This window comes from Struthio camelus, chromosome 9, assembly GCF_040807025.1.
Source record: "Struthio camelus isolate bStrCam1 chromosome 9, bStrCam1.hap1, whole genome shotgun sequence".
NCBI classification, from domain to species: Eukaryota; Metazoa; Chordata; class Aves; order Struthioniformes; family Struthionidae; genus Struthio; species Struthio camelus.
In genome coordinates, this window is record NC_090950.1 from 18,039,953 (window position 1) to 18,059,439 (window position 19,487).

The window sequence follows — 19,487 nt, forward strand, 5'->3', positions numbered from 1 at the left end:
TTTCATTCTCTTGAAGTTTAGATACTATTTTCTCTGCACATAAAATCATCATTTTCATTTCTTAGATTAAGAGGTATTTCTACCTTAACATCTTTGCGTCCTTTGAGCTCTAAGCGATCTCAGTAACCATCTCTAACACACATTCTACCCAGTTCTGCCAGGAGAAAAGTAGTATCACAAATAGTGGCAAGTCAAAGTCCAGCTCATATGTTGATCTGGTTACACCAGCTTACTGAACTGAAGTTGAAACAGGCAGCAGCCCTGTAAGTCTAAAGAGTGATAGTTTTTGTTTAAAAAATCCAGCCATGAACAGAAACAGATACACTAACTCCAGTTCCTTCTGATCCCTAGTGAGTTTCAGAAAATAACAAAACAAATGATTCCACTAAGCACATGCTGTGCCTGTGTTAAAGGTACTGATCACAGAAAACCCATTTTTCAAAGAGATGAGAGATAGCTACTCTTCTGTCTGATCCAATCGCTGGTCTGCGGTTGTACACGCTAATGAACCAAGGCCCAGCTGGCCACTAGTAGCAGTGCCCACTGTATCTATGATTTCAGTTAGGACTATTAGTATCATTCTGTCCTTCAGTTGATTAAAACCACATGAAAAAGGAATAAAAACTGTATCTAGAAGATAAATATATTATTGAAACTTTAATGCACCAGATGTTACATAATAAAAACTAAGTTTAATGCATCACATATAGTAAGCGTGTGGAACACACTGACTGTCAACACAAGAGTTTCTCCTGCTAATTTCTATTAAATTTCAAAATTCTGAGAAGAGATATTGCCTTGTACGTGTATTAAAAAAAGTCACTGAAGAGGAAAGACTGAAGACTGACAATATGCATAAGACTACAGTTTACATATACACTTGAAAGCTAAACTATGACATACAGAAATATTAAAGATATATAACACTGAACTACCACATTTCAGAACTGGCTATCTAACTACAACATGGAAAAAAGCATTCCTCAAGCACTATTTTAACTAAGGAAAAAAAAAAAAAACATTTACTCCAAGTGACAAAGACGATGAGAAAGGTTTAGTTTAGCGTCAACACCAACACGTATGCCCATGCTTTTTAAACACTGGAAGTAAATACAGGCTATCTTTCACATATTGCAGGTCAAACAACTGTCTGACTTGCATATGATACTTCAGACAAAGTCTCAAGGAAGACAGCTGGCTTTGCCATAAAGGTCCAAATCTGGGTCACTTAGTTATTCTTCTAAGTAACCCATCCTATATCAGGTTTCACTCAGGTAACCTTATATACCGCGACCATCACCAGATTTTACCAGAGAAGTAGCTGCATCACATAGCATAGCAAATAGTTCAGCAGTGAACATACACCAGCGTCAATGGTAAGACCTTCTCAATTAGGCCATTCTTTTTCAACACACTTGTCATCTGCCACGATAATGCACCTGTGGTCACTGTTTCATGTCATGTACAAGTCCTAATACTCCTGGCACTTTACTAGCATATGAAGACAAAAATCTAAAGACAATTTTGTAATTAAGTTTCATCTGTACATACATCTGTATGCATCCATATAAGTACAATTCTGACAGATACAGGGGCAACAACACAATTCAGCTAACAAGTTACAGTTTTCCTTTTTGTGGACCTCTTAACAGCAAGAGTAGTAAACTTCTACTGGAAGAGCTTTCCATTTTTGGTGGGAAGGGGCAGGTGGATAATGATCACAAAACCTAGATTTATTAATATCCAGTGTTCTGCACTTAGGATTTCATCATGTTTCACCCATGAGCATGGAACGTATGACAACTGTAACATCATAACACAAATCTTACATTAGGGGTATCTGTTTCACAATCAAGGCTGCTGGCGTCAGAAGCATCTTTAACAACAAAAAATTACACCATAGGTTTGGTAGGGACATAAATCTATTAGCCCATCACACCGTTCCAAACTATATTAGGAAAAGGAAAAATTAAGCTACTTCTGACAGACATAGTCAAGCTGCCCTCAAAGGCCTTCAGAGGGAGATTCCCCATACACACCTGTCTGGCGCTCAGAAAAACATTAGAAATGTTTAGCTAAACCTATTACTCTAGTGCAAGTCTAATATATCTGCTAGGAGCAGAGAACATTATCTTCCTTTTTACAGCTGCCTACAAATACACTAGCAAAATCCTGTTTACCAGTTAAGTGTTTAATTCTTTTAAGCAACACCAATTCTTCCCATCTGTCTTCATTTCTTTCTCAAGCCTCAGAGCTTCCTTGTCAGTCTCTAACTGTAGTTTTTTTCCATATCTTTTTTGCAGCAAGGTACCTCAAACTTGGCAATATTTCCAGCACGTAGACCGAGTACAGCAGAAAAGCTTTACACCACGCTCTTGTATCAATACGGTGTTTTTCTTTTTCCCTTTTCCCACATGAACACGACACTTGTCTCAGAGTCTCAACAGCCCCAGATCTTTTGTGAGAAACCATGTCATAAATATTTACCAACTTCTGTCAGCACTACTGAAGTACAACCTAATTGTACTTGGTCTTGCTGAACTAGAACCTGCCCCTGGAATTCACAAATTCAAGGGAAAATAATCCACTACTCAAGTTCAAACTAGACTTTTAGTCCTTCAAATGTTCAATTACTTACAACCCTGAAAAGCATGGTGTCCCTACACCGTTCAGTTTCTTGATCTAAAGAAACTTCAGTGACTGTTTTTGGTAAATATGTAACATTTATCCCTGTCCAGGCTAAAAAGCCTGTCTTTTATCTCCTAGCTACTTTCTACTTTTAGAAAAAGGTGAACACAATTCTCGCGTTTCCTCTATAGCTTCCTCTAAGGCATTTCTTACAGTTTTTATAGAAGCTTCAATAAGCATAAGCACGTCATTTATTTTCCTCTTACTCTTTCTTACATAACACAAACAGCTTCTGGTGGATAAGAGTTCACTTAGTACAGCAGGCTCACCACTTGTCTTGCTAGGTAGTATACACTCCTGAGCTTTCCTAGAGGTTGCAGGGCTAGCCCTTTTATCTCTGCAGTGCTCTTCCTGAGCTCTACTACTATTCCACAAAAAATGGCTCCTGCTGCCTTCAGTCCCCCAGAAGCTTACATATACCTTCAACAGTAGTGTCAGTAATGAGGGCACAATTCAGACAAAGCCCACCTCTTTGGGGTCATACTATAAGACTGATGAAAAAATGCAAGCAACATTACTCCTTTAACTTGGGCAGTGGAGATCGTGATTTAGCAAAAATGTACACCAACATACATTTCTCAACTCAGTTTTCTCACCACTCACTGGTGAGAATTGGATTTATATCCTTTTGAGAGATCCAAAAAAGTTTCCTTCCAAAACACAGCTCTATAAATAGCAGAGGGGTTCTTATGAATAAACTGAAAAATGTACTTATCAAAAAAAGATATAGCTTCAGATTTTCCAAAATTATCCATGAAGGTACGACTGAAGAAACTTGGTACGGATGGATATAAGCATACTAAATCCATCAGTGAGGTTTTCAAATCCAGAGCATAAATCCATTTAATGGAGACTCACTAGTACATTTAAGAAACAGATTTATACATTTTTGAGTAATAAAAATGCACACACCTGGTATCTAACGTTTCAATAGTTAAATCTCCTATGACTATTGATCTCACCATTAAGAAGTTTTCTCTAGAAGTAAGTATTTTATAAAAAGAAGTAAGCAGAACAAAGTTGATTTAATAGCCTCAACCAGAAAAGGAAACAGATTTCTATAACATACCTCTACACTTGGGCTAAGGCTGCTTGGCAGTGTTTCTGATGTCACTGTTGTGCTTGGAAGGCTGGAAAAGTCCCAGGTATTCACAGGCTGTATTGGTTCAGAGGGCTGAGAATGATCAATACATTTTGGATTGTCCAGTAAGGTCACTTCATAAAATTCTTGAATATCTAGAGATGTGAAAAAATTGTGAAGTTAGGCTTCATCATTACTATAACATTATAATTTTAACCACCTTTTTCTCCTGCAAAATAAATCAGATACCTACCACTTTATCTAGTGCAGATGAAGCTATATCACCAAGACCACTTGAACCTCCCCACTGGATACACATTTCTCTCCTACCCCCTTACAGCTGCACCTACATACCCTCACTCACTTCCACTTCTGCCACTGGTAGCATGAGCTGCAGCAGGAACAGCAGAAGCATGTGGAATAACTTCAGTGGAATAGTGGAAGGGGGCAGCTTCTATATCCTGGTATATATAATTCCAGTGAACGTAGCCTTTGGTTATCTGAAGTCTCCCATTCAAGGCAACGTTTTAAGGCCTTTTATATGTCAGAGGTTTTACTTAAATGACTACAGAAGTAGAAATACAGTGACGAAATTTGCTGTTAATGAGAAGTTAAGAGAAGTTCGGAATAAGGAGAAGGATGAAAATATCATACTGAAGAAAAACAGATGAGACTCAAGTAACAGAAATAAGATTAAACTTTAACAGTATGAAGTACAAGTCATATTTAAGGACTAACACACATGATTATTAGTCATGTTTATTGATAACCTTGGGGACACAACTGGAAACTCCTGGGGGAAAAAACCTGGATGCACTAATTTTTCATTGGTATCTTATCGGCTACTGTGAAGCATCAGTGAAAAATAAAATTGCAATCAAAAAGATCAAAGAGATTTCTGTGGAGATATAGCATCTGGAATTTGCCACAACTGTAATCACAGCTGCAGTTACCCACATTCAAAAAAGATTCATTTAAACTTGTGAAGGTACAGGCTAAGGGAAGGACAGAAGAACAGAGAACTTATCTTGTAAAGTCTTCAATTTCTTCTTGGAAGTACAATCTGCAACACAAGAGTCGTAACCGATGCCTCCAATTACACCAACTTCATAGAAGACATATTTAAGACATAGCCCAAGAAGTGAATAAGATACAGCCATGAATACACAGGCTGGAAAGAGAAGTACTCTAATCTTGTAGCTTTTCAGCAGCTGCCCAGAGACAGTAACAGAGGCACAACAACTAATTCCATTGTTAGATGGAGGCGGGGCACAAAAGAAACAATATGAATGAGAGAAGTCTTACTGTTGCTGGTGTTCTAGTCCTAGAGACTTCTACGCAGAAGTGGCACCGCTGCTCACTACCAACTCAGAAACCTCAACTCTCAAATTCCATTTATACCATTTCTCTGAGCAAGAGTAAAAGTCCTATCAACCGCTTACATCAATTTTTAAAGTTATATGTACTCTTAGTGCAGCTGATTGGAAGAAACAGCAGCAAGGGCTGCAGAAGATGTTATGTGACCTAGATATGCAGGAGCAAAACAGCTTAAGAGATACCAATTGCCTTTAAATCTATTTTGCACATTAGTTCTCCGAGTTGCAAATTTCTGTCTTGTCGTTGCATTAACATTAATTCATTAATCAAATACACCAAGCAAAGCTTTTTTTCTTGCAGAGGGTGCTTCGTACACTAAAATAGCCAGTGTTTTAAGTTGATTCCTTAGCTGCAATCCACAGCAACCAAGCCAGGAAGATTACTACATTATTTATGGGAAGGGGTTATTTGTGCAAGTGTTTTACAGTGGAAATCTAGGGCACCTACTCTTAATCCTGCTAAGTTAAGTCTCACTGCCAGTGGAGGTAGCCATTTATTCCTCCTGCAGAATGATTTGTTTCATAAAGCACATTGTTATATAAAAAGCACATCGTATATCCCATACACCTTTGTGACTTGCCTTTTCCACCTATTAAGGACACCACAGTATATTTACTATTAAAAGATGTCAGAAATGCACACACCAGTTACTAATGGGAATAGTTTCTGTTTATCCTGACCTGGCTCCAACTCCATAAAAAGAAAGTTTTTAGGTACTCTGCATCTAAACAATCATATTAGTTTCTATTTACATTTTTACTCTACGAAATGCAAACATTAAACACTTACAAATACAAGCAAGTAGTCTAAGCACCCTGCATGCATCAACTGTGCAAGGAACGAATGCTGGACAATTACATTTTGTGACGCCACAAACTCAGAACATACTGTAATCCAACCTGAAAGATGTCTCCTGATTTATCCCTATGGATCAACCTGTAAAAACACTGCACTGTGTGAACACTTAAAATATCTAATGAGATCATACAAATCTCTAGATGCATTCTTAGTATATGAAAAAGTTTGAGACCTTCACAGTTCTCAGAAATAGCAGCTAGTAAAACATGAGATTATTCAGGTACGTTTGCGCTTACACTCACTCCTCAACCTGCACGTGCTACTCTGACATCCCATCCTGTTCCTCCTATGTTAATTCTAAAATGGATTGTATCTCATATCCTAAACTAGAGTTACCAAAAAATAGTTCAAATTAGACATCTCATTTTTAGCATTTCAGGAAGGTCAGAAACACAAAAAGGGATAAATGGTAGCCAAAAGAAAAATCATGCTGGAATCACGTCACAAGTTAAAGCACATTATGTAGTCAAATCAACAATATTTTTGACGGCAACAGGAGTAAAATTCTATACAAAACAAGTGACCGACCTGCAATTCTGAAAAGAAGGACTATTAGGCACTAAAGAGAAAGTAATTTTCGTTAATTTATTAGAAGCCTGAAAAGCTAAGCAGGGGGACAAAAAAGGAATATTTTTCTGAAATATTCGTTACAGTAGAAGTTGACTAAAACCAATCAGTTTGCCCGTGTATTATTTTTTCCTTCTTCCTAGTCTCCATTCATCATCTTCGCCCTGTTCTTGGGACAGGCCCTTATTAACTGGTAACACGATATACTAGAAGTCCAAAACGCTCACTCTTAAAAGAGGAATAAAACAGTAATTTATCAAGAGTAAATCAAATTCCAAGTCTACTTAGCAAGGGGGTTCTAGGTTCACTAAAAAATATAACACAGCAGTAGAAAAGCAGCAGAACTGCATAGGTAGTAAACAAATTCTGACAACCTCTCCCGAATCAAGTGCATTTGATGGCACTTTAAGAATCTCCATCAGCTCTGTCTAGAGGATGCCTCTCTGAGGACTAGGATTCCATTTAGCAATATAGTATCATTGCTTCAGACAGATTTCTTCCCTGCTCCTCAAACTAGACACAGGGGCTCTGCTTGCCATTTCTACTGGTATGTAGAGTGTTGAGACTTCTGCAATATCTGCAGCAGACAGCAGCCTTGTAAATGAGATACAAGCAAGATCAGTGTACATTTTCAAAATCTCATTACCGTACGCAGATACGGCTAAGCTCTCTGCCTATACCTTTTTGCAGAAGACAATATATAATTTATATCAGTATAGTCAGTTAAATAATAAAGCTGAGTAGAATTATTCTTTGCATTCACTTATACATGAAATTTTCAATAACTTGCAAAGTTAAAGAGGGGATATCTGTAACTGCATTTTCTTAAGGGAAAGGTATAGCCTCATAAACAAGGTGTTGGCAATGCTCATAACAGGTCACAGGCCTCATGTTAAGCTGACAGCCCAGGCCTCTGGACTTGTCTCGGCCTGCCCGGAGATTTGCTTTAAACTTGTATGACTGTAAAAGAAACTATTTAAAGAGCAGGTGAGTTATCTAATTTGTATAGCTTTTACCTAACTTTGGACAATTGTGAGATACAATTCCTTTTTTTAAATATATAGATACATTTACATAAAACATTCATAAACTATACATAGTTTCTGTATAATACAGAATATACATATTTTAAGTACACACATTATATATATTTCACATACTATATACCTAAAGCTAATAGGTGTTATATCACACTATTGTCCCAAGCTAAGCAAGATATATATATATATAGTGTATATACACACATTATGTATTTCTGTAACTAATTTATTATATAAATTAATAATAGGCACTTACTCTGTATGAAATGAATCTATGACACTGGGATAAAAAAGTAGCGTGAAGGAGCACAAGCATAGGATGAGAGCAGAGGCCTTGAAAACATATATACAGGATGCTACCAGAGTCCCCCAGGGCTATAAACAACTCCCTAATCACTAATTACTGGTCAAAGGAACACAACCTTGAGAACTGAGCAAAAACAGTTTGGGGAATAAAGAGAACAAAGAGCAAAACATCCCACATATGTAAAATACACCATATTTATGAACATAACCTAAACAATACAGAATTACAAACTAATGAAGAAAGAACAAAGGGTAGAGCATCTTAGCTAAGAAAAAAATCGCATCATCACGACACAACATGAGGAAGAAGAAACCATCGACAGCATCCATCTCCCAGGGAAGGACTCCCAGTACCAGTCAGCCACCCATTTCCCTCTTCAGTCAACCCCAAGATTGAAGGCATATCTTACAACCCAGAAAGGCAGTGGAAAAGTGCGTATAACACCAGACAAAAGGGTGGGTACCAGAAAGTTAGCACGTATTAACTGTATATAATTTGAAATGAACTGGTATCACTGTGACTAATACCTTTCTGATTAGGCTGTTAAGACTTCAATTAGACCAGCAATAAATTCTTGGCTTTGCATATGAGGCATGTTTCTTTTTAACCATATCAAGATTTTGAGTGCGACAAATTGTTGGGAATCTAAGCAACCTAGTCAGTAACTTGGATGCAACAAATTGGTGAAGTACTCCAACTAGAAAATTTTTTAAATTCTATAGATACTGTTTGAACAATGCTGGATGCTGCAAAAGTAACATGTCAAAACAATCTAAACTGGTAAACTGCCTAAACGCCTCCAAACGATATTATACATAACATTTGATTACGGTAAAATTTGATCTTCTGATAACAGGGCATATCTTGTGCACCCTAACACAACCAGCAACAGCACCTCTGAGAGCTTCAGCCTCGAGTTCCTGCAAGCAAACAATGTGGCCTTTCCATTCAGCTCCACAATTTTCTTCACGGGCCTTTTATAGAAACTTTGGCAGCAATATGTGCTTTTGGAATAAGTAAGCTTTCATAAATCTCTCAAGTAGCATACATAGTACTTACTTTTAAGTGGAAGTTAGAAAATTAAACTGAAATTATATAAAAGCCAAAATGCAAAAAGTTGGTAGTGCATTATTCATCTTGCAATTATTACACAGAATAATATACCAGAACACAAGTGTGGCTGTACTAGATCCATGACCAAAACAGACATCTAGGGAAAAGCACACAAACGCAACAAACAAATCGTAATACTTCTTCAAATATCCTCTCAGGTTCCAACCATTTGCTTCTCCAGACTGCCTGAGCAGCAGAGAGGTGGTCTGTATTTAGTAACCCTCAGCTATTTCTCTTTTGTGAGCTTGTCCCCTCTCAAATTCTAGCATTCACAGCATCCTGTAGAAAACAGTCCTACAGTCTAAATAGTGGCCATGAAACGGTTTTTCTTTGTCTTAACCTACCATCTACCAGCTTCACTTGAAGCCCCCTACTTCTTACCTAATGCCTGTGCCAATAGAGCCAAGCCTTATTTACCTTTTTACTTGTTAACCATAATTTTATAGACCTTATATTCTCCTCTCAATCACCTTTTTTCAGTCTGGAGGGTCCTAACTTGCATAGTCATTCTTGGTATGGGAGCCACCCCCTACCTCTTGTCATCAAGAGTCTCTCATGATGCCAGTATCTGTTCCAGACTGATAAAGGTTAACTCAGAGCCTCTTGTTAATAGTTTGGCTTGTTTTCTCTACTGCCTATCACTTGATATTTATCTGCACTGAATTTCACTGGCTATTTTACTGCCCGGGCAATCTCAAAGTCTTGGCAACTTTTGCCATCAACCTTAACTTCACTAATCTGCATAACGTCATCAGCAAATTGTCACTTTACCACTACTTACCTTTGCAGCTCACTCACGACCATTTTGACCAATAGAAAGCCCAGCACGAATCAGTGGAAATTTACTACAGCTCCCCCTCCTAGAAAAAAATGGCAATTTTATCCTACATTTGGTTTCTTACTTTCCCCCCTTTTTACTTCCTCAGTCAGTGAATGACTATCATACCAACTATGAAGACCTGAGTCACCAAGTTTTAGACACTGGATAGCAACACCTAGCAGCCTGGCTTTATGGCTCTAAGCTTGTATAAGATTGTTACTCGGAAATCAAGTCCTTAGGTTTCTAAATGAACAGACTGAGGAGCTTGTTGTTGAAACGTCCAAGTCTCACAGAATGAGCACATAAGTATGAGAAGAGATTTGAAAGGAAACCTATTCCCAAGAATTTTTGGAGTTCCAACTAAATAGTTAATTCTGCACTCACATCAATGAAGTAATTCTTTCCAGTAGATGTTTAACTAGAAAACAAACCAACTTCAGCCAGAGCTGAAGGAGGCAAGTCAGAAAATTACCAGATATATTCGCACCAACATACAGGCTTACTGAAATGCTTTGCCTTTAGCCTGTATGTATCAGCTTTGTTCTGGAGAATCTCTGCCAGGGCCAATATGCTCCCCCAGGCCCACAAGTGATCAAAAAGCCTATGAATTTTTTTCAAAAGTTTAGTTACTTCAGTTTAGCGTTTCACTTGAAAAATCCTTTGCCATCTCTCATTGCTCTGCCCCTTATCAGACGTTTGCTCACCCATATAGAGCAGTTGTGAATGGGTAGTTTCCCCAAATATGGGTATTTTAATCAACACACAGGTCTGTTAAGAATCTGACCATTGTAAGTTTTCCTGGAAGATGCGTCACCCCATTACAAAGTAAGTCTTTTCCTACTTAAAGGAGTCTCTCTTGCTTGCTTTTTCTCTGTCCCTTTTACTTCCTTTTTTTCTTATTTGAGGCTCTTTGCTACGCTGAAAGAAAAGTACCTAAAACTTAACTCTTAAAACTACTAGAAAGTAAACCAAAAGGTCAACATGCTATTTCAGATCATGGCCATTTGACAAGCATGGTATCTGCCATATTCTTAGCAGCCTCACATAATGAATAGACAAAATGCAAGCAGAGTTAGGACCATGGTCAGGATAGGCAGAAGGGCTACCGACTGCCATTCTTACGTTATAAAGTAATTTCTATGAATTCTAAGTAAGTCTCAGTTCTTCATGCTTACTCTTCAACTGCTACACATCAAGCTAAGTGTATCCATTTTTCAGGTCTTGGTTTACTTGCATTGAAAAGAGTATGATTAATAAGCAAAACAAATATGAAAAAAGCTTCATATTCATTTACCAAGCTAATGCCCAGAGACAGCTAAACATTCTTTGTGTATTCATTCCACTTCAACCCCAGAAAATGTCTGTATTCACACTATGAAATTTAAAAGCTAGACTTATCAACCCCTATAAGCTCAATTCAGTTTTTTCTTTTTTACCCAAACGACTACTGTGCACAATGAAGCCATCTTAAAAGCATAAGCTGCAACGCAACTTCCCAGCTGACCAGTTCTGTTCTACAGCATCCTTTGCTACAAGCTGCAACATCCAATTACTCTTCCTCAACCCTTCCACATGTTTCAGTGATGATACCCTACCCTTTACACCTTCATTCTGTAACACTTTCTTTACTATTCTCCTCCTCAACGTCTAGCTCTCCAACTCTGGTAGATGCCATCTTGCAGTTCTAACAAAAAAAAAATTCTGATTTGCGCTCAGCTGAAATTGCTCTCATCTAACCTTAGATCTAGTTGTTCTTGTTCCTCTGGCTGCCTTTTAGAGCAAGCCATGTTCCACTCCTTGCCAGCCTGTCCACTTATGCTTTCCAAGCGGTTCATTCACATTTTCCCCTTTCCTCAATTGCTCCTTCAGCATATCTTCACAAGGTCTCCTTTCAATTTTCTTTTGGATTCCCACAGGGTCTTCTCTCCTGTGTCCAGAACTAAGATAGGAAAAATTTACAAAAGTTAAAGTTGTCATCACACAGCCTAAAATTGGCACAACTATCCCCTGCTATCCAAACTAGAATCTTTTCCCATTTAGTATCACCTCATACACACTTAGCCATCAACCCAAGCATGGAGGGGCGGGGGAGACTCAAACATGAACTCAGAATTGTCCACCCTCTCCAAATATCTTAATCCTGGTTGCAAATCATTAGTAGCCAATATATTATGTTTTTTCTTCTTAAAAGCATGCATTTACTCCTGTCTTTAGGAGTAACAGAAACCTGAGAGGCCTAAAGTGCTATTAGAACAGTCTCGTTTGCTGGATGTCCCCCAACTAGTGCCATTACAGGACTGAGCAGGTTTCTCTCCAAAGGAATGCATTCAAAAATCAAACTATTTTTGGGATGAGTTCACCCAATGGTCTGAGCTAAGCTTTCACACAGATCCACGGCACTGCTTGAAGCAAGCAGCATAATTTCTTCTACCACCAGTGAGTTGGTAAACTCTGCGCTAAGTATCTGACACTGTTGACAACAGGAATAGTTGACACCAAATACCAGCATCCTCATCAGCGGTAAGATGTTTACGTTTCCTGTGGCCAAATTCTAAGATGAGTCCCTGAAAACAGAACTTAAATCTGCAACGTTTTTACAGTTTTTCCTCTTAGCATCTGTTTTTGGCTGATATTTTTTAATTCCCAGTCAAAATAACTCAGCTTTTTGAGGACTGGCTGGGAAGACGGCACATGACAAAATTCCTATAAGCACTTTCCCAAAGAGCTCTAGAGCCTCCTCTAATTTGGAGAGGGAACGTGAAGTTAAAGAGGTTATTCTAGTGTCAGCCCTACACCTTCTGCAATCTCTTAACATTCTTCCAAATGTGGCTTAGTTATAATTCAGGAAACCATCTGTGCAAGGAGGCAACTAGTCCACTGCTAAATCCTCATTTCTTTGAGGCTTTACTTGCATCAAAGCAAGCTCCATCCCGCAAAACACAGGCGAGCAGATGCACAGAACAAACCCCAACGTAACTAGGCACACCGCATTCCAACCGTGGAGCCAAACAAGACGTTCCACACAACTTCTCTGCCCTTACTGCCGGGACCACCATGAAAGCAGGCATAAGAGCAAACATCCTTTCTTGTGCTTTCTCCTTTCCTCTACACTGCACCCAAGCACCAAAGTCAAGTCCTTGATGCAAATATTAAAAAGACTAGGAGCAAAGCCTGGTAGAGGGCAGCATGAGAGGAAATAGCCATAGGAACTAGGAAAAGACAGGTGAAAAAACACAGTAAAGGAAGAAAAACAAGAAAGTTGCTAGAGCACAGCAGATAAGCTTTCCCAGAACCTGGGAACTAAATCAGCTATTCCAAATCTCAATTTCTTTTCAGTCTCCAGAGGAATAGCAGATTTGTTGACAAACTTTTCTTGTAGCAGTCCCTTTTAATGGCAGCACTGTGAAGAGAATAATACTGTAATTGATAAATTCTACAGTGCAGCTATTCAACACTGAATACACACAAGGATAATCTTTTGCCACAATACTATTTATCTGCACATCAATAGCTACTCAATTTACACTAGTCCCATGTGCTGTTTTAGGCTACTAAAAGCATCATGCAATCCAGAAAATTCAATACACTCTACTATCACACACATATACCGCATACAAAACAACATCAACAGCAGGGGTATGCTGTACACAGCAGCCCCAAGACTTTCTACGCTATCAAGTTACATTACACACATACAGACAAAATGACAGGCAGTTCTGTAGAAAGGAGGAGCAATGACACTGTTTCCTTCATGAGGAAGATAAAGTTCTTCCCAGAGCTGGGACATTCTTAAGCAATAAACAATGTGGCAGAAGCACACTAACAGCCACCAAGTAAACGTTCCAGTTCAGTCATCAAAACATTAACAGGGTCTCTTTCCTCTATCTAGATTTAAAAAAGGAAAGAAAATAGTTAACAGCTTAATTACCTTTGAGGCCACAAACCCTATGTGAAATCAGGCTGAAAGTGACTCAGGCCAAAGTTTAAGGAAGGAGGCTACATTGTCATAGTGTCTCCTTAGGAAAGCAAAGGAATATCTCACAGTTGAAACATCCCTAGATGTTTCAGCCTCAGATAAGAGCAAAGACATCATGTTATTAAAGTTGTACTCTGGTGGAGAGGAGTGTTAAAAATGCAAATTTCAGTTTGAAAATACCTATTTAGCAGCTACAACAACTCAGAGCTAACTCTCTGAACCTCCCTCTAATAAAAAAAGCAACATTCACTGATTATTTAACCAGATCCTTGACTTACTTTCCAGAATTTCTGGATCTGCAATTTAAATAGTCTTCATCTAAATCTGAACGTACTTATACTAGGGCCTAAATTACAATTAAAAAAAAGAAGGTAGTTCACTGGGTAGCCTTTCTCAACTTAACTATAGAGCAGTCTTACACAACGACACATACCCATGACTAAAATCCTCTATAAGGCCTGTGTTGCTGTGAAAAGTTAACTATGTCATCATGCCATATGCTCTATTAACTAACTAAACCCCTGAAATAAAAGCTGATATTGAAGTTTCCCCAAGGGCAAGTACTTTTGGTTTCAGTTATGCAGAAAAGCTTCTGCTTTATTTGCATTTGATTTCAATTTAGCTTGCAAGTACAGAAAATATTTCCATACTGGCTAATTGAGAGGGAGCTAAAAGAGCAAGAATGTCTACAGGGATGCCACATGGAGCTCAGAGGAGATCTGGGGCCACAAGCTATCACAAAAATTTCAGAGAAAAGACTTCTTTCTCTGACGTATAAGAGCCATTAACGCTATTTTTTTAGTATATTCTGTCCAATTCATAACACTCATTAATCCACACTAAGGTTAAAAAACCTTATAATTACTGAGGCATAGGGGAAAGGGGTTCCTGGTTTTTGATTCAGTGATGACTACTGCAACCACTAAACTCCCCCCCCACCTCAAAATTTCCCATGCTGAATAGTCAATGTTAAGAATAACGTTGGGGCATAAGCAGCATCCATGAGACAGGTCTTCATGTGAATGAACTCCAAATAAAATAAATTAGACTGTTTACATGCAAGTAATTCAACACATTCAACCTCCCCCACATCAAACTTGCCATTTTAAATCAAAAAGTTTACATATTTGCATCCATAAAAGTGTTAGAAAAAAATAGACGAAAAATACTTAAGGTGGACAAAGAGACAGAAGGCAAAAAAAGGCAGCAAAGCCAACTCCACTGCCAGGGTGCGCAGAGACCATTTTAAAACTCCCTTTTTCTGGCACCTGTACAAATGCAAGTTAGTTACTGTCAGGAAAAGGAGTATTTTAGAAAGTGGTGAACTGCCTCGTTTTTATAAATGAGTGCTATTCTTAGAGACTATTTTCACATGGTCAACTGAAACAGCAATTCCACTAAAAACAGAGAGGCTTTAATTATAAGAAAAATCTGTTTATAAAAAGAAATCAGCTTCACACACAAGTCTAACTCTTCTATGGAAAAAATGTATGCAAGATATTTTTAAAAAGAGGAAAATATAGCATATATCTATACTTTTAAAGAACCTGCATCTTCTCAAGATATCTAAACTATAAAAGTAAGACTTAACTGCAGGAGCATTAACTCAGTATTTTAAGATAAATATCAAGTTCTTTACCAAACCAAAATTATATCCTATCCCATCTCTTCTTATGCAAGTATCTTACTTGGGTCACTTAATAAACTGACCCATCTCATCAATTATCAGAGCAGCAACACAAAATTATTTTAACTACAATCAAGAAAATATAAGCTAGAAAAGATACCATAATTCTGAGAGTATACAACAGGACTTAAAACTAATACTACTTCTCATGCTGATTTTAATCAAAGGCCCGAGTAGTCATTTAATTGAGAGTACCAGGCATTATTACACTGGGGTACTAAAAAGGACGCATGAAGCTGACAGCAGATACTGACTGCAGCCTTCACAAACATCCTCACCTATCATTGACAGGCAACTCTCAATACATCAACTCGGAAGAAAGAGAGAGGGGACAAATGATTAGGGTGTTTTGATTTTACTATTATTCTTCTAAAAATTCAGAAACTAGAAGTAGCTTGCTTTCCAGAATAAGTATCTATATGAGAAGTAACTTCATAGCTGAGCTTGCATCTTGCTGTCAAAGCAGCCTTGGATGTTTAATTTGCAGACACATCCCAACTCCTTGAAGAGTTGTACTTAAGAATCAACTATGAAGTAATGAAAAATGCTGTATTCCAGGGAAATCTAACGTGCAGCACAACCAAAACCTTTATCCAGCCTGCTCCCAATTGTCCAAGGAAAGAGGGCAGGCAAGAGCAGGCTGAAGATCTTCACAGTAACTGCAGCCATCCTCCAGACACCATCTTTTCCAGGGAGTCCCCACTGCTCCAACCTGCTCCTCACCCCATCATGCAGTAGTCACACCACAAAGATGTTTCCAGGAATAACAATAGCCTGTCACTACCAAGAACTCCCGTGATGTATTTCCATGGGGGCGGGGGGAGTAAAAGGAGAAAGACTGAGGTTGAGAGCATAAAATGCTTAGAAAGCAAGTCTTCTGTGCTACCATCTTTCAGAGAAATAGTTTGAATGATTTCTTGTTATGGAGTGTATGTGTGTATGCTCAATCAATCTGTAAATGCAAAGAAGCATATACCTATTGTGCATGCACAGATTAACCACACCAGAGAAAAACTGGGGTCAAATGGTTGCAACATGCAACTTCTTATAAGATGAGGAAAAGGCTACATAGTCCACCCAGGCAACACCACCATTCCCGTTTTCTGTTCTTGCAGAAAGAAGCCAGCAAATATGCGGTTGCAAAGTTTACTGCTAAGCACAGAGCTGATGAGAATTCTTATGTGGATATAAGAAAGCACGTGTTACAGGTTACAATATGAAAGGCTAATGCTATGTAAATAGACCAGTATCTTGCTCAATGAATGGGAGAAAACACATAGTACTTCATGGATCCTCAAGACAATGAAGAAGAAATGGCAACCAACACTGAAAATTTCCAGGATGAAAATAAAAAGCCTGACTGCAGCACTTCAAGCTTCTAACGCAAGACTTCAGCATGTTGATCCACCAGTGAATCTTATTTAAACACATCCCACAAAGGTTAGACTAGTTTTTCACCATGGAGTAGCTACCATCAACTGACTGTTGAAGAGAAACACGTAACACTTCTGAAGTACAAGATTTCTTGAACTGACCTGTTTTCACAACTAGCTTTCAATAACTTATCTCACAAAAACACAGCAAGGTGACTATCCTCTGAAAAACTACACGAGAATAAAGAAATGCTCCAAACAAAACATTCCAAATGCAGCAACGCATGTTTATGTTTTTTGCCTGTCCCCATGTTACCAACACAATTTAGACTCAAAGAAGTCAGTACTATGAAGTGACATGCACACTCATCTGATACTTTAAACATGCAACAAGTTATGTAAATGCCAAGTAACAAAAGTAAACTCATGCTAGCTAGAATGTTTGTTTCTACAGAAGTCAGATACAGATTAATTACTCCATTTACTAAAAGACAAGGATAATGAACTTTAAGAGTTTTGTTAGTTTACTCTAAAGAGTAAAACATTTACTCTTTAGCTGACACACAGTTTCTCGTTGATTAGGTGTCATTATCTTTAAGTTAACACTTCCCCGTAAAAGTTTCAAAACAAAGTCAAGATTCTACAAGTTATAGTCATGCTCCGTTTTTTTTTCCAAGCAGGTGTATGTGCAAGTAAGTCAAAACTACCTACAAGTACTTCAACGAGACTTATGTGAACATTTTCAGTGAATAAGCACTACAAGTACGCTACACTAAGAATCAGTAATGTCTTCCTTCATTTACTGCTAGTGTTGTGAAAGAGAAAACGGTAGCCTTCCCCAAAAGATTTGAATTTTCTTCTCATTCACTTTAAGTTAGCCCTGCACTCCAAATATAAACTTTGGGACGTTTTTAGACCAGGAACATTTGCCCAAATTCTACTTTAGAGTAAAACTACTTCAACTCATTCACTAACCTGTGACATAACGACGCACAGGAAAGAACACTGCTATACATCGTTCAGGCAGATAAAAGATGTAAGTGGAGAAACAGCTTGCGTTAAGGAGTCTAGAGCGGCACGTCCCAGAAGAAACAACGGCACCAGACTGCAGAGCTTTAAGCAGATCGGGCCAGTCAAAAGAGCAAGGCAAGTTGTTTAAAGCAAACGAACCGCTGATCTGTAACAGCACGTGCGTTACTATGCAAAACAACAACACAATGAGAAAAAGCACCCGGCTTCCACCACAGCGCCGAGTTCCCGGCAGGGGCGAGTCAACGCCAACGCCGCCTGCACGCCCACAAGGCGAGAGGAGCCAGCCGTTACCTATGAGCGCCTGGAAGAGGTTACTCTGGAAGATGCTAATGACGCGCTCGATGGAGCTCCGCAGCTGCCGGTCCTCCGCCGTGCTCAGCTTGGCGCGGTACTCCTCCAGGAGGCGCAGGGCGCGCTGCGTGTCTGCGGGCGGAGAGCGGCCACAGGTCACCGCGCGCCGCCAGCACCCGCCGCCGCCCTCCGCGCCGCCCCGGCCCGGCCGCTTCTTTGTCGGCGGCCCCGAGAGCGCGGCCTCGCCCCCGCCGGCAGCCGCCCTCCGCGCCCGTCCCGCCGCCACCGCCGCTCACCTTGTTTCCGGACGGGCATGGCGCTCCCGGCCGCCTCACAAACTTTGAGCCCGGCGCGGCGCAGCGTGGGGGGGGGGGGGGGGGCGCGGCCCCCCCTGCCGGCCGGGCGGAGGCGGCCGCGGCGCCGGCCCCGCCTGCCTCCCTGCCCGACCGACCGGCGAGCGGCTCCGCGGGGGGCTCCCGCCCGCGCCCGCCGCGGCGCGGCGCCTCGCGAGAGAGGCGGGGAGGGGAGGGCCGGGCCGGGCCGCGCTGGGCTGGGCTCACGGCCGCTCGCGCCGCCGCCGCCGCCGCCGCCTCCCGCTCGCGCCGCTCGGAAATTCCAAACTTTCCAGCCAAAATGGCGGCCTGGCGGCTATGGGGAGCGCACCCCCCCACGTGACCGGGCCCGGCGACCGCCCAATCAGAGCACAGCTCGGCTCGGGGCCGGTACCTAGGCGGGGGGGGAGGAGGAGGCAAGGTGAGCGCTCGCCGCTCGCCGCCCGCCTTAAAGGGGCCGGCGCTGGGCACTGCGGCCCGGCCCCGCCTCGCCCGCCCCGCCCCGCGGGCCATGGGACCCGGCCCCGCCCCGCCCCGGCTCGCCCCGCCCCGCCCCGCTCCGGGAGCGCCCGTTGCGGCGGCAGCCTGACGAGCCCGCGGCGGGTCGGTGGGGCTCGGCGCGGCCGTTACCGCGGCGCGGTGCCCGCCGCCCCCCCCAGGTGCGGGGCTCCCCGGCGGGTCGCGCCCGCTCCCGCAGCGAGCGGGGCGCACGGGGAAGTTTGGCGATGCCCCGGTACCGGCCGCGGGGAGCAGCCCGCAGAGGCCGGCCGAGGCAGCCGTTAGTTAGCGCTGCGGGCGGCGGCTCCCGGGCGGCCCGGCCCGGCGCTGCTCACCGGCGTCTACCTGTTGCGCTGAGGCGCCCTCAAAGGAGGCGCAAACAGGTTCTTGCTGTGACGGGGGAGAGACAGCAGACGGAACGAGCCCCGAGCGACGCGGTCAGAAACA

The 19,487-nt window shown here is 41.1% G+C and overlaps 1 protein-coding gene across 11 annotated transcripts in view; it reads right to left on the reverse strand.

Moving 5' to 3' along the window:
- The window catches only part of DLG1 (discs large MAGUK scaffold protein 1), a 173,891-nt gene extending 155,315 nt beyond the window's left edge, over positions 1 to 18,576 (reverse strand). For all 11 annotated transcript variants that reach the window (XM_068955177.1, XM_068955178.1, XM_068955175.1 and 8 more), the window contains exons 1-3: positions 18,507 to 18,576; positions 18,211 to 18,342; positions 3,758 to 3,924 (exon numbers count right to left, since the gene is read on the reverse strand). In XM_068955177.1, coding sequence (XP_068811278.1) covers positions 3,758 to 3,924; positions 18,211 to 18,342; positions 18,507 to 18,525 — 318 coding nt within the window. In that variant the 5' untranslated portion in view covers positions 18,526 to 18,576. The remainder of the gene's footprint in view (positions 1 to 3,757; positions 3,925 to 18,210; positions 18,343 to 18,506) is intronic.
- Positions 18,577 to 19,487: the final 911 nt, after the last annotated feature.